At 35.0% G+C, this 15,300-nt stretch overlaps 1 protein-coding gene and 1 long non-coding RNA gene across 5 annotated transcripts; both read left to right on the top strand.

The window, feature by feature from the left end:
* Positions 1 to 1,538: 1,538 nt before the first annotated feature.
* LOC103865144 lies at positions 1,539 to 4,281 on the top strand. 2 transcript variants are annotated; one of them, XR_004450707.1, is made up of 3 exons: positions 1,539 to 3,185; positions 3,278 to 3,402; positions 3,515 to 4,281. It is a non-coding gene; the product is annotated as an uncharacterized LOC103865144 (long non-coding RNA). The 2 variants fall into 2 exon arrangements; XR_004450706.1 differs by having other exon boundaries at positions 1,539 to 3,402.
* A 755-nt stretch (positions 4,282 to 5,036) lies between these two features.
* On the top strand, positions 5,037 to 14,122 carry LOC103865337. Of its 3 annotated transcripts, none has more exons than XR_004450703.1 (3): positions 5,037 to 6,504; positions 6,578 to 13,208; positions 13,276 to 14,122. XR_004450703.1 is itself a non-coding variant. In XM_033278277.1 (2 exons), the coding sequence occupies exons 1-2, from the start codon at positions 5,685 to 5,687 to the stop codon at positions 7,123 to 7,125; spliced, it is 1,368 nt and encodes a 455-aa protein (XP_033134168.1). In that variant the 5' UTR covers positions 5,037 to 5,684; the 3' UTR covers positions 7,126 to 14,122. The 3 variants fall into 3 exon arrangements, 1 of the variants encoding a protein (XP_033134168.1); XR_004450704.1 differs by having other exon boundaries at positions 6,578 to 13,567; positions 13,647 to 14,122; XM_033278277.1 differs by having other exon boundaries at positions 6,578 to 14,122.
* The last annotated feature ends 1,178 nt before the right edge of the window (positions 14,123 to 15,300 follow it).

The following is a 15,300-nucleotide window of genomic DNA, read 5'->3' as shown; positions in this document are numbered from 1 at the left end:
TTATCTCCATAATGTAACACTACCATTTTATAAAAAAACAAAAAACATTATATATAATTTCGAAAATAATAAATATAAGTAAACATACAATATAAAAAATGGAAATACTACATTAAACATATGTAAGATAACCATTTTACATTTTTATTTAAAAAAAAATGTAAATATACAACATAAAAAATGGAAATACTACATTAAACATATGTAAGATTACCATTTTTCACTAAAAAAAGACGGCTTATCTCCATAATGTAACATTACCATTTTATGAAAAAAAAACAAAAAACGTTATATATAATTTCTAAGATAATAAATATAAGTAAACATACAATATAAAAAATGGAAATACTACATTAAACATATGTAAGATTACCATTTTTCACTAAAAAAAGAACGGCTTATCTCCATAATGTAACATTACTATTTTGTAAATAAAAAACATTATATATAATTTCGAAAATAATAAATAATATGTAAGCAAACAACATAAAAAATGGAAATACTACATCAAACATATGTAAGATTACCATTTTACATTAAAAATGGAAAAATATATTAAGATTTAAACATCTATTTTAAAATATAAAATATAAATATTAACTAAATATAAAGTATAAGAACGAGAAATGCTCAATATATAGAAAAATAATTAATAAGTAAATATTATAAATATATAAATATACTAATTATATATACAATAATAAGTAAATGCACAATTTTTAAAAAATGGAAAGAGTACATTAAATATTAAACATCTATCTTAAAATGTAAAATATAGACATTAAGTAAATAGGAAGTACAAGAAAAAGAAATAAACAACTTAAAAAAAATGGAAAAAGTATATTAAGATTTAAACATCTATCTCAAAATGTAAAATATAGATATTACGCAAATAGAAAGTATAAGAAAAGGAAATACACAATTTAAAAAAATGGAAAAAGTACATTAGTATTGAAACATCTATCTTAAAATATAAATCTATCTTAAAATATAAATTTATTAGTAAATAGAAAGTATAAAAAATAAAAATACACAATATAAAGAAAAATAAATAATAAGTAAATATATAATATCAGTAAATACCCAATTTAAAAAATGGAAAATAACATTAAGATTTAAAAATATATCTTAAAATTTAAAATATAGATATTACGTAAATAGAAAGTATAACAAATGGAAATATACAATTTAAAAAAAATAGAAAACGTACATTAAGATTTAAACATCTATCTTAAAATGTAAAATAGAGATATTAAGTAAATAAAAAGTACAAGAAATGGAAATACATATACAGGAAAATAAATAATAAGTAAATAATGTAAATATATAATATATGAATTATATATATAATATTAAGTAAATACACAATTTTTTTAAAAAATGGAAAACGTTCATTAAGCATTAAACATCTATCTTAAAATGTAAAATATATAATATAAGTAAATACACAAAAAACAATAAATTGTTAAACATCAATATCATCTAGGTTAAGTATACGAACAACAAAAATTAAAACATCACAAAAAATATTTACAAAAACATTATAATACAATAATTTAATCAAAAATACAATTAAAAAAAAAACAATATTCAAAAGAATAGTTATATACTTAATATTTTAAAATCAAAGATATTTTTGCTAAAATTGAACTTACCTGGCCAAGGAGATCGATCATCTTTTTTACGGATCGATCGATTGTTGAGCATGTGGTCGATCCGAAAATACTCTGCAGTTTAATTAAATATCTAAAACACTTATTCCAACAATCAACATATAGTTTTGCTAAATATAATAACTAGATGGCCAACAAAATTACAAAAAAATATATTGAAATAGTAAAAAATATGTTAATTTAACGTGTTAAAATTTAAAAATAAATTTTATTTATGACATGCATCTTAACATTTATATAAATATATATCATAACCTAAATATAAATAATTTAACAACATAAATTCAAAAAAATAAAAATCCCGAACGTAGCCCGAGTTAATCCCTAGTCTATATTAATAAAGTAGCCTAGAAAGGTTCCAGGTGAAGCGACGTCAGTGAAAGGGTTTCCTTTGTTTGACACGTGTCAGTATATGAAAAACTCACCAAAGCGTATTTTCGTTTACCTTTTTCTCTTGTCTTTTTATGTCTGATTTATATTACGGGCTGTTATGTGTTAAGTTTGTGGGCTTTCTATTTTAATCTGACCGGCCAAGTTGTGATTAGGTTTTTTTTTTCACTTACGCAAAGATGGAGATTAATGTCAAAACGCCGTAGTTCTTCACATCTTACCGGTTCTGGCGCAAAGATGGAGATCGAAGGTTCGTAACGCCTTCATTTATCGTCACTTAATCGAAGCATTTACGTCTTCTTCAACACTCTGCCCACTCTTTTGAATGAAATCGGCCATTGCATCCTCCATGGTAACGGCCTTAAGCTGCATCTATAAATGGCTTCGTTCTTGGGATGAAGATTCATATCAAAACAAAATCCCAAAGTTTTTCTCTGTGAAGCATCAAATCAAGCAATGGCTCATTCGTCTTTTCGAGATCCATCAGAAGCATGAGGTTACTCTCCTGGCCGATTTGAAAGCTTGATGCTGTTCAAACACCTCGAAGTCCGTGTCCTTTGATTCTGGAAAGCAAAAAGTGTTAAGAAAGGTGGCCAACTCATGGGTGTCGACACCACTGTGTTTTATTAAATCTTTCGACATATCTCTCTATATTGATAGTCCGATCTTTTTTTTTTGGTCAAGCAGTCAACCCTCATCCAAGGAACTGTCCGATGCCAGTGGGCAGTGTTGTCACTTATCGACAGTACCGACGCTTTTTCAAAGAGGGTTCTGTCTACTAGCTTAGTGGTTTCGACATAGCACGGAGCCTCTATCTCTATTCAATTATGTGATGGAAAGTCCTTTGTTGAAATGACGAATTCGGTAAGGCAATCCCTACAAAGCTTTTATGATTCCGCAACCACGAGCAGTTATTGGCGTTAGCAAATATAAACAAACAGCTACCAGGTTTTAAATCCAATTTCTTAATCTACTATTTCATTACGCATCTATACAATATTTAAACGGCCGTGTTCCTAAAAAATGGCTAGACATCCTTGGCGAGGTCAGTGCAATCAGGAGCACAATCAATGACAGAATACACGAAACACAGTGTGTAATGCTTACTCTACGTCTATAAAGGTGTACATCTGCAACTCCAGTGTTTGGTTTGCCATAAAATTTCACATGTTATCTTATGCTACACTTATCTCATTACCGTTGCTACTTAACAGGAATATGAATGTGTGAGTCAGTCTCTTCGATGGCTTAGCTTTTGCACTTCACGATAAATTTGAAAGCTGCGGGTCTGAGCCAAAATTAGTGATAGTCACTAGCATCAATCCCAAGATTGTTTGAGGTAAAAAAAAATATTATCATCTTTCTTGCATATACATATAACTGTGACCGCTATATTAGGATTTATTTTGCTATTTAAAAAAATTTCCATAAACTGACTTTCCATGATGCAGGCTGGCTATTTTTCAACGGCACATCTGGAACCCACATCTGACTCTCAGACAGATGTCTAAAAAATCTACATGAAAAATTAGTATTTTGTTATGCTTTTATTAGATGGTCCACCTCGAGTGCGTAAAATATCTTGTAAATATATCATCTTACGGTACTGTGATGTCATCTTTAAACTCTTTAGGTTGAGTGGGGATGCCTCAACACAGAATGGTTCCTCATCCAAGTTGTTTCATGCTCAAAAAATAGAACCACTCATCTTTGAAGTTACACATTTTCACTTGGAACACTACTGGTGCCGAGTTACCTTCCAATACAAGAAAACGTAGCAGTAACAACGAAGATTTACGACGAAAATATTTCCTTGTAAATTTGCAAGGTGTTTACAACGCAATTACGACGAGACCAAAATTCGTCGTAAACTCCATGGAACTTTAAGACGAAAGTGTTTCGTCGTAAAGTCCATGTAAGTTTACGACGAAAGTACGTGGAAAGCGAAAATAGTCGTAAACGTTACATCGACATTACAACGAATCATGTTACCGTTATATTTAGGTGAAAACGTGTATTCAATGTGCTTTAACTTACCTAAATTTGTTGTAAAGTCGTTGTAAATATTATGTTAAAACCATGTAAAATCCATGTTAAAGATTCCTTGTAAAATCGTTGTTATATTTCAACTACCCAACTCGAAAATTTCTCTATATATATGTCATTTCCCACAACTCTCTTCCTCACAACACAAAACTCTCTTCCTCACAACACACAACTCTCTTCCTCACAACACACAAACGGAAAAAAAAAAATCAGCAAAAAAAAATTTTCAAAAAAAAATCTAAGAAAAAATGGCGGTGACGGTAGTATTTACGATTTACGAAGTTGGATGTATTTGCACAAAGATTCCGATGGGAGAGTGACGAACGCATTTCTGAACGGGCTAGAGACATTCATGCACCAGGCGGGCTGTACACTGATCACGCAGGAAAGCGGTAAGATGTTCTGCCCCTGTCGAAAATGCAAGAATTCAAAATTTGCACGTAGTGAAACTGTATAGAATCATTTAGTAAACAAAGGATTTACACCACAGTACTACATTTGGTATCAACATGGAGAGGGTTATGGGGAGAAATGAAGCTAGTAGTAGTAATAATAATTTTGAGGATGCTCATCATAATGAAAAACCGAATCATGTGCATAATGAATATAAGTATCAACAAGAGGAGCATATGGTAGATCATGATAGGGTTCAAGATATGATTAGTGATGCATTTTTAGAAACAACTACAACAATAGCTGATGGAACTGGAAATGTAGAAGAACCTAATTTGGATGCAAAAAGGTTTTATGAAATGCTAGATGCAGCAAATCAACCAATCTACCCTAGTTGTAGAGAAGGTCTCTCTAAATTGTCTCTAGCAGCTAGGATGATGAATATTAAAACAGATCATAATTTACCTGAGAATTGCATGGATGCATGGGCGGAATTGTTTAAAGAGTATTTGCCAGAAGACAACGTGTCTGCTGAATCTTATTATGAGATTCAGAAATTGGTTTATAGTCTTGGGTTACCTTCGGAGATGATTGATGTTTGCATCGACAACTGCATGATCTACTGGAAGGAAGATGACAAGTTAGAAGAGTGTCGATTCTGCAAAAAACCACGATTCAAACCGCAAGGCCGTGGGAGGAATAGGGTACCGTACCAAAGGATGTGGTACCTACCAATTACAGACAGATTGAAAAGATTATATCAATCTGAGAGGACTGCTGCGTCGATGAGGTGGCATGCTGAACATGTCCAGAGAGATGGCGAGGTTGCACATCCATCAGACGCAAGAGCGTGGAAACGTTTCAACAAGGTACACGCAGATTTTGCTACAAATATTCGGAATGTCTATCTTGGTTATCCACCGATGGATTTAGTCCATTTGGAATGTCTGGTAGACAATATTCTTTGTGCCCAGTCATTCTTACGCCGTACAATTTACCGCCGGATATGTGCATGGAACAAGAATTTCTATTTTTGACCATATTAATCTCTGGGCTGAAGCATCCAAAACGGTCTCTTGATGTTTTTCTTCAACCGTTGATAGAAGACCGTTGATAGAAGAGCTAAAGCAATTGTGGTCAGAAGGGGTGAGGACGTACGATTGTTCCTTGAAAAACAATTTTATGATGCGAGCAGTTCTGCTGTGGACGATAAGTGATTTCCCTGCTTATGGGATATTGTCTGGCTGGACAACACATGGAAGATTATCTTGTCCGTATTGTCTTGGATCTACGGATGCTTTTCAACTGAAGAATGGTAGGAAGAGTTGTTGGTTTGATTGTCATCGTCGCTTTCTTCCACTTGCCCATCCGTACAGAAGAAATAAGACATTGTTTCGGCACAAAAAAATTGTCAGAGACAGTCCTCCTCCATATCTCACCGGCCAGCAGATCGAAGCGGACATTGATTATTACGGAGCTCAGGAAACAGTTAAGGTTGAAGGAAATTGGCATGTTCCTGGAAATATGCCTGATGGGTATGGTGTCTCTCACAATAGGCATAAGAAGAGTATATTTTGGGAGCTACCCTATTGGAAGGATCTTCTCTTACGCCACAATCTGGATGTCATGCATATTGAGAAGAACTTTTTTGAGAACATCATGAATACATTACTTAACGTCCCTGGGAAGACAAAAGATAACAAAAAGTCAAGGATGGACTTACCTGATATTTGCTCAAGAAGTGAGTTACATATCAAGAGCAATGGAAATGTTCATGTTCCCATCTTCCGGTTGTCATCAGAAGCCAAAACAACCTTGTTTGACTGGGTTGCATCGGAAGTTAAGTTTCCTGATGGTTATGTTTCAAATCTGTCAAGATGTGTTGAACGAGGTCAAAAGTTCTCCGGAATGAAGAGTCATGATTGTCATGTGTTTATGCAACGACTGCTTCCATTTGCTTTTGCCGAGCTCCTTCCAGCAAATGTCCATGAAGCACTTGTAGGTAATTAGAAATTTGTAATATATATACATATGTTATGAAATGTTATTAATTTGATTACTTTTGCAATATACAGCCATCAGAGCATTTTTCAGAGATCTTAGCACACGTACGTTCAATGAAGAAGTCATCGAACAACTTCATCACAACATTCCGATCATATTGTGCAACCTGGAGAAGATATTTCCTCCTTCATTTTTTGACGTCATGGAGCATCTAGTTGTCCACCTACCGTATGAAGCATTGCTTCGTGGACCTGTTCACAACGGATGGATGTATCCGTATGAGGGACAGATGAAACATTTGAAGGGGAAAGCAAGAAATCTTGCAAAGGTAGAAGGTTCAATAGTTGCGGGGAGTTTGACAGCCGAAACATCTAACTTCACATCATACTACTCTGCTCCAACTGTTCGTACGAGAAAAAGAGTTCCTAGGAGATATGATGATGGTGGAGTACCGACATCATATCCAATTGATAGTGTTCCTGACATTTTCTGCGAAATTGGACGGTTTGGTGGTAAAACGAAAGAAGTATGGTGGTCATGTGAAGAGGACAAACATAGTGCCCACACTTATATTCTGCTCAACTACGAGGATGTAATGACCCGTTACTTTGAAAGGTAAATATTTTTGTGAATGTTAATTATATGGACTGAAGTTAATTATGTATGACTTGATTATTTGTTTAATTTGCAGCATGTTTGTATCTCAAGTTGAAGAAGCAATACCAGGAATATCTGCAACTGATGTGGACACACGTAAAGATATGCACTTTGTCAAGTGGTTAAAATCACAGGTACGTAATATATCTCATACATTGATTAATTAAGTAAGTGTTTTGATACTTCAATATTAATTAAGAAAATATGCTTTTTGCAGGTTGATTATGACGATCCATATTATCCCGTATGGTTTCACGAATTGGTTCAAGGTCCAGTTGCAAAGGTCACTACATCACCTATGTATTTCACACGAGGATTTACCTTTCACACATACGAGTATGAGAGACATCGGGCAACGAGTGACTACGGAATATGTGTGAAAGGTGAAACAGACTTTTACGGGATATTGCAAGAGATTATTGAAGTGGAATTTCCGGGGTTATTGAAGCTAAAATGCGTCCTCTTCAAATGTGAATGGTTCGATCCTGTTGTGAACCGAGGGATTCGGTATAACAAATTTGGTGTTGTGGATGTCAATTATGGGAGAAGATACAACAAATTTGAACCTTTCATTTTAGCTTCACAAGCCGAGCAAGTTAGCTTCCTTCCTTATCCTCGGCTTCGAACTTCCTGGATAAACTGGGTAGCTGCTATCAAAATTACAACTCGTGGACGCATTGTCGCTGGAGAAGAACCGCCCTTGCAAGAAGAAGACGCTATCACTGAAGTTGAGGTACCAGAACAACCAACTGATGAAATCCTTTTGATCGACCCGCAAAACTTTCAATATGAAGATATTCCCGAAGATGCGACAGATGAAGCACGTGAAGACGAGTTCGAGAGAAGTGAAGATGATGATTGTAATGATAGTGATGAGAACGAAACGATTTAGAGTGATGTAATATTGATGAGAACGAAAACGATTTAGAGTGATGTAATATATGTAACAAATGTTGTATTTCTCTATTGTAATGTATGTTTAAAGAAATATTATTTTTTTACCATCTTAATATATGTGTAACAAATGTTGTTTTATATAATTTTTCATCTTTAGTTTTTAAAAATTTATTTGGAGTTTTAGGGTTTAAGTTGGAGAAAGAGTAAGAAGTAGTAAAGAATAAGATATGATGTTAGATGATATGTGACTTTGGGGTTTAGGGATTTCATTCTCGGTGTTTAGGGTTAAGCGTCGTAAAATCCTTGTAAAAATAACACGGGCGTGGTAATTTCGTCGTACATGGAAAAAGACGGGCCTGGTAAATTCGTCGTAAATGAGAAAACGCGGGCCTGGTAAATTCGTCGTAAATGGAAAAGCCTGGTAAACCTATTCAACGTAATTTCGTCGTAAATCGAGAAACACGGGCCTGGTAATTTCATCGTAAATGGAAAAACACGGGCCTGGTAACTTCGTCGTAAATAGAAAAACGCGGGCCTGGTAAATTCGTCGTAATATTACGTCGCGTTTACGACGAATCGTTATCTATATAATGAGACGCCGAGAGCGAGACTACCTCGTTCATTCCTCCCAAACTCCTTTGCTCTCCCTCTAAGGTAAACTCTCTCTTCTCTTTTTTTTTTTTAAGTTAGTTTAGGTGATTAATTAGTTAGGTAATTAGTTTAGGCGATTAGTTAGGTAATTAGTTTAGGTGATTAGTTAGGTGACGGAATACTAGTTTAGGTGATTAGTTAGGTAACGGAATAGTTTTTTAATTATGTCGTAATTGATTAAATTTATTTTATTTTTTTTTAGATGGCTCCTAGGAGGAAATCAGCAGCACCTAGTTATGCCCAGTTGTTTGGCGATGGTTCCGGTACGTCTTCTTCCGGTCCATCGTCTTCCGATGCAGTTCCAGACTCTCAGCCTTCTCAGAGAGTTGCTTGGAGTCCTCCTCCTCCACCGCAGATGCCTCCACCTCCTCCTCCAGCGGCTGCACCTCAGCCTGTCCCAGAAGGTGCAGTTCATCCGGATTTGCGTGTGCCTTCATATGCCCCATTCGCGAGATATACGGTGGAGGATTTGCTTGCCCAGCCTGGTCAGGAGGGTTTGGATATTCTAGACCCCGATAGACCCCGACGAACTTATTGGTAAGTTATTAATTTTTATTACATTAAAATTTAAATTATTTTTATTTTGTAACGGTTATATTGTTTTTTTTCAGGTTTGGGGCTAACAACCGTGTTAGCCAGAGAGTTTCGAAGACGATTAAGGGTTATTACGACGGGGCATATCCGAATTGGAGCAAGACACCAAATCACGTTAAGATCACTTGGTTTAGATGTTTTGCGGTAATATTTTAAAATTTAATTAAATTTTCACTTTTAAATATATATATATTTTAAATATTTATTATTAATTATAATTTCTTCAAAAATTTTGTGTTTCACCAAAAGTGGCATTGGTCTTTGGGAATCACCGAGAGGGTGAAGGCGGAATTCGTTGCAAAAGGCAAAGATCCGCCTCTGCAACACAGTCTCTGATTGGATGGACAAGTGGGAGATCTACGGGTATGAGGGATAGCCCACTGAGCTCACGAAGGATGTGTGGGGTGGCCTCATCGCCTATTGGCAGCACCCCTTTTCGATCAAAAAGGCCAATTCGTGCTCGGCTTCTCGAAGAACGAAGGATAAAGATGGTTATTTGCCCATGCTTCACAGAACCGGACAAAAACCTCATGCAGGAATCCGTTTAGAAGCTGTAAGTTTTGTTTTAAATATTTATTTTAAAATTTTCAAATAATTTAATTTTTTTTTTGTAGTACGAGAAGACGGGAGTCTTACCATCTCTGTCTGACCTATTCAAGATGACTCACGCCACATCCGACGGAGTTTTTGTGGATCCTGCATCTGAGAAACTCTTCCAAGCAGTGGCTTCTCGGATTGAAGAACAGGAGACGCAACTAACCCAGGAGTCTCCCGATGGATTACCCGTCACATTGTCCACCGAAGACGCCGACAGAATCTTCGAAGAGGTACAACTTAAAATTTTTGTTTACATTATTTTTATTATTTTAACATAATTAACTATATTAATATATGTTTTAATTTTATAGGTGGCTCCTAAAAAGAAGGGACGAATAGTCGGTATAGGCTCTGTTAACGAAGTTGCAAGGGCAACTTCGTCATTCACTTCGAGACGGGATGAAGAGACTTCTCAGATGAAAGCTCGAATGGATAGCCAGCAGGTTCGTTTAGACTCTCTTGAGGATTTGCTAGACGTGATGGCCGTGGGAAACCCGTTTATGCAGAGAATGTTGAGTGAGAGACGAGCCGCTCTTGGGTTGCCAGTACGAGATCCCCAAGAGTCCGATCCAACCCGTCAACAGCCGAGCAACCCCACTGACTACTTCGATGATATGTAGTTTTTTTTATATATCGGTTTGTATTATGAATTTAAATATTATTGTATGACTTTTAAATGCTTTTTTAAAATATGTTTTTTATTTTCATATTTCGTTTTAAAATTAAAATTATTTTAAATTCTGAATTTTAAATAAATTCAAATTTATATTTGAGGTTAAAAAAATATTCAAATCTATTATATATTAATAAGAATCGATGTAAACTCCACGTAAATGCTTACGATTGATTAACGTCGAAAGATTTACGAGGGTTTTACATCGAAAAGTTTACGTGTTCTTTACAACGAAAGTATTTATGTCTGCTTTACATTGAAACCTTTACGTGGAGTTTACCACGAAATATTACGTGTCGTTTACGACGAAACGATGCCCTGCGCTTTACGAAGAATATATTTCATCGTAAACGAACAAGTCATTTACGACGAAATCTCAGTTACGACGGACGTTTTACGACGAAACGTCTTTCGAGGTTAATTCGTCGTAACACCCCGTTTACGATGAATTTATAACGTATATTGCCCTCGTAAAAAATATGTTTTCTTGTAGTGTTCGTTAGGTCAAGAACCCTTAGTTATGTCAACAATCAAACAAGCGGTTAAGGTATTACACGTCAACCCTTTGGTTTCTGTCTTGCGCCTTTTGTATTTGATTTTCACTTACATAGACTCTCTTTTCAATTTTAGATTGGGTACAAACACATCGGTTGTGCTTCGATATACGGTCACGAGAAAGAGGTAAACATTTCTAAATCAAAGAATTTGAGAGAGACCATACACTTAAGTATGTGTAGTTGAAGTTTGATGCCTCTGTATGTCACGTTCTCCTCACACTATGAATTCATTAACTAGATTGGTAGCGTAGTGAAGAAGTTAATAAATCATGGTTTCGTGAAGCTTGAGGAGTTATTCATCACTTGGAAACTCTGGTTTGTCTTCTCTCTATGACCAAATTTTTCTTTAGTGCATGTCTATATTAAGTTTGTAGTTCCCATCACCCCTCACTGTTTCTATTTATATTACACTAGCAGCAAATGTTTTCTGAAGAATATCACTTGGAACATCAAGTGAGAGAGCCTGGGAGTCAACAACAGTACTATGTAAAAGAGTGAGCATGAAGAAATGCTTTGCCTTGACTATGTAATAAGTTACATTACTTTTTGTTGCATTACTCTTTGTTGTATCAAGTAGTTAAGTTTACGGTTTACCATGTGTAGAATATGCACATAACTAGCCTATCAACCATCACAGCACTATGAATTCCCATATATATATATATAAGTTGGGTCTGTTATTAATCTTCCGATCTTTTGGCACTGGTGATATTTTTTTAATAAAGTAAGGATGAAGTAGATCTACAAAGTATCAGTTAAATGTTCGAATCCGATCTGTGAGGATAGTTTTGGGAAGTAGATGATGTGATTTTCAGTTGAAAAAGCCAAGAATTTTTAATTATCGCAAATTACCCAAAAGAATATTATTATTGACAATTGACGATGTGAGCATTAACTGTAAAGCAGATTAAATCAATTTTATATTGGTTTATGAGATGAATCAGTTTAAAGAAGCAAAGCGAATCAATATTCGATAGAAGAGAATAGGTAACCTTAGTTTCTTTTACTAAATCGTTCAAACGATTGCGTCAGTCAAAATTTGTAGAGCACAACATACATATGTTTGTCACAAAAGAAAATACTCCTCTATGTTGTCATTTTGCCTATCTCCTCTTACTCAAAACATATATATTTAGTGAACTGCACATTTATATCATACATTAGGAAACACAGTAGATCAACTATAAACTAAACACATTTCAACTATGATTTTCTTTTAAAAATTTACATGAAGAAATCACATCCAGGGTTGGCTCAAGAATCATGGAGGCCTTTGGCGCAAAAAAATGGTCGTTACAAAAATATATATTTAAAAAACATTTAGTAAAAATTATGTTTAATATAGTTATTTATTATATATGAGATTTTTTATTTAAAATAGTATTTAAGATATATAAAAATTAGCTAAAAATCTACTTATACCTATAAAAATGTTTAGTTTATTAAAAAGTTGAAATTTTGGATCTCGGACCCTAGGAGGTCGCACTCCCCGCCCTTCTACTTAAACCGCCCATGATCGTATCACAATAATATAATATTGTCTTGTCTACTCCAATATCAAATACATTTGAAATAAAACAAATATGCAAAACGAATTACACAAGTGAATAACATAATTGGTAAACAATCCGCGCGAAACGCGGACACGCCACTAGTATATATTATATGAGATTATAACAAAATGTGTTTACATAAAAAAATATAAAAGGCTTAAAGGGTTAAAAAGGGTTCAGCCCTATTTTACATAGTTTAATGGGTTCTAAAAGGGTTAGGGCTCACTTAAGGTTGAGCTTAAGCTAAATAGGGCTGGATTGCGCTGGACAACCCATACAACATCCCTAGTTCTGAAGATCCAATCACACAAAGTTTAATCAAAGAAGAGGTTCATAAATGGCAGAAGGAAGGTGCACGCATTGTGTATCGTCATCGTGTGAATAGAGAAGGCTACAAAGCTGGAAATCTTAAGTCTTCAATGAACTGTAGCTTTGTCAAAGACTACATAACTATGTCCATTTTCGACGTTGATTTTCAGCTTTTACCCGATTTCCTCAAAAAAAAAACATTCCTCATTTTAAGGTAAACATTTGTTTGTATGGCTCCCAATTTCAGAGAATTCAGATTTATCATTTTTGAATTGTAACAGGACAATGAAGAAAAGGGACTGGTACAAGAGAGATGATCGTTTGTGAATAGGGAAGAGAACTTGTTGACAAGATTACAGAACATTAACTTGGCATTTCACTTTGAGGTTGAACAGCAACTGAACAGTGTCTTCTTGATTTTTTTTGGGTTCAATGGAACAGCTAGTGTGTGGAGGGTCAAGGATTTGGAGGAGTCTGGTGGCTGGCTTGAGAGAACCACCGTTGAGGATATGGACATTGCTTTTCGTGCTTATCTCCATAGGCTGGAAATTCATTTTCTTAAGCGATGTTGAGGTATTGTTGCCAACATCATATACAAAGTGTTTGTTTTTGTTTGGCTCCTGGCTAATGTGCCATTGTCTTTCTCTCTCAGTGAATTTGTGAATTATCCACATCTTACAAAGCTTACCGAAAACAGCAACACTGATGGCATTCGGGACCTATGCAACTATTTCTCCTTAGTTTGCCGGCTGTATAGCCTAGGGGGTTTGCTGATACCATGCAGTGTGTGTGTTTTGCAGATAAGCATAGGCAAGAAGTTCAATTTGATATTCTTCTTCTTCCTCCTAAGGAAGCTTATCTTGCCCTTCAATTCCTTCACGCTTTTTTTTTGCATCATCTTGCCAATGACTATTTTTGTGCCGAAGACTGAGCTTCCTGCTTGGGTTGTATGCTACATACCTGCCACAATGTCCTTCCTCAACATCCTTCCAGCCCCAAATTCATTTTCGTTCATTGTCCCATTCCTTCTCTTTGAAAACACAATGTCTGTGACAAAGTTCAACGCAATGGTCTCAGGTCTGTTTCAGCTAGGAAGTGCATACGAATGAGTTTTTACAAAAAAAAAAACAAGACGATCATCAGAAGGAGATCTGGCTGCTTTAGTTAAAAACGAAGGAGGAAAGAAAAAATAACATCAGAGAGGCGTGTCTGCACCGGGAACAGAGGCTGAGAAAAAGCTCATAAGAAGATCAAGAAGAAGAAGAAGAAGCACAATAGGATATATATATATATATATATATATATATATGAAGGAGCTATCACTAGCGTTTCTGCTATTAACCGCAACAACTCGAAGTTTGTTATCAGCTCAAGGAACCCATTTCCACTTCCTCTTGTTTTAGGGAATTTCTTTCTTACTGGTTGCTCTTGATCTGATTGGAGAGCAAGTTGAATAACAACACTAAAGAAATCTATTGGGTCTTTAATAGTGATTTTAGAGAAACATTGTAGAAGACATGGAAGGGTCTGGACCCAAGAATACAATTTACATTTATCACATTACTGAACATATATCAGGTTCACAGAGGAAGGACTGTTCCTAATGTGCACGCTTTATCTCCTTTATTTAATATACTAGTGGTATTTCGGTGCTATGTGCCAGATTCATATGTTTTATTTTCTGATGAGTTCAATTTTTTTTTTGTGATACATTCGATAGTGTTTAATGACTGTAGTGTATTGCTTCGTTTTGAAGTTGCTTAAGTCAAAGAGGAATATCATAAGTTATTTTCATAGATTAATGCAATAAAAATAGAATAAATAGATGATAGTTACACCAAAGTAAATATATTTGAACTTAAAACATAAATTAAAATCTATGTTTTAAAAGCAAACAAGTAAATTCATGTGTTTGTTTTGTGATTATCTTGTTTAAATGAAGATATTAAATTCATTTATTCTCTTAAAATAGTAACAATCCTCTTGTGCTTTGTACATGTCAAAGATGTGGTAATATGTTAGGGGATTCATTGTGGATGTATAAGTTAAATACTTTGTCTTCAAAATGATACTGAATCCAATAAATGAATTGTTAATAATGTTCTAGCATTGCTCTTAGCGCCAGTGATATCTCCCCGGCTCCCATGCACGGATCTAACCCAGGCGTCGTGTATCAAGCCGTTCCCGGAGCTCACTCTGAGGCAGCTGCCGGTAAGGCTTACCCTTACTGTCAAGTTGTCCCTTGCTATCAGTTTGAAGTTTCGTTTCAAATGGTAGAGCTCTGGATCGCTGACCGCACGGTTCTA

The sequence above is a fragment of the Brassica rapa genome, chromosome A09, assembly GCF_000309985.2.
Source record: "Brassica rapa cultivar Chiifu-401-42 chromosome A09, CAAS_Brap_v3.01, whole genome shotgun sequence".
NCBI lineage: Eukaryota > Viridiplantae > Streptophyta > Magnoliopsida > Brassicales > Brassicaceae > Brassica > Brassica rapa.
The sequence above is the reverse complement of the archived record's forward strand: the minus strand, read 5'-3'. Positions and strand labels throughout refer to the sequence as shown.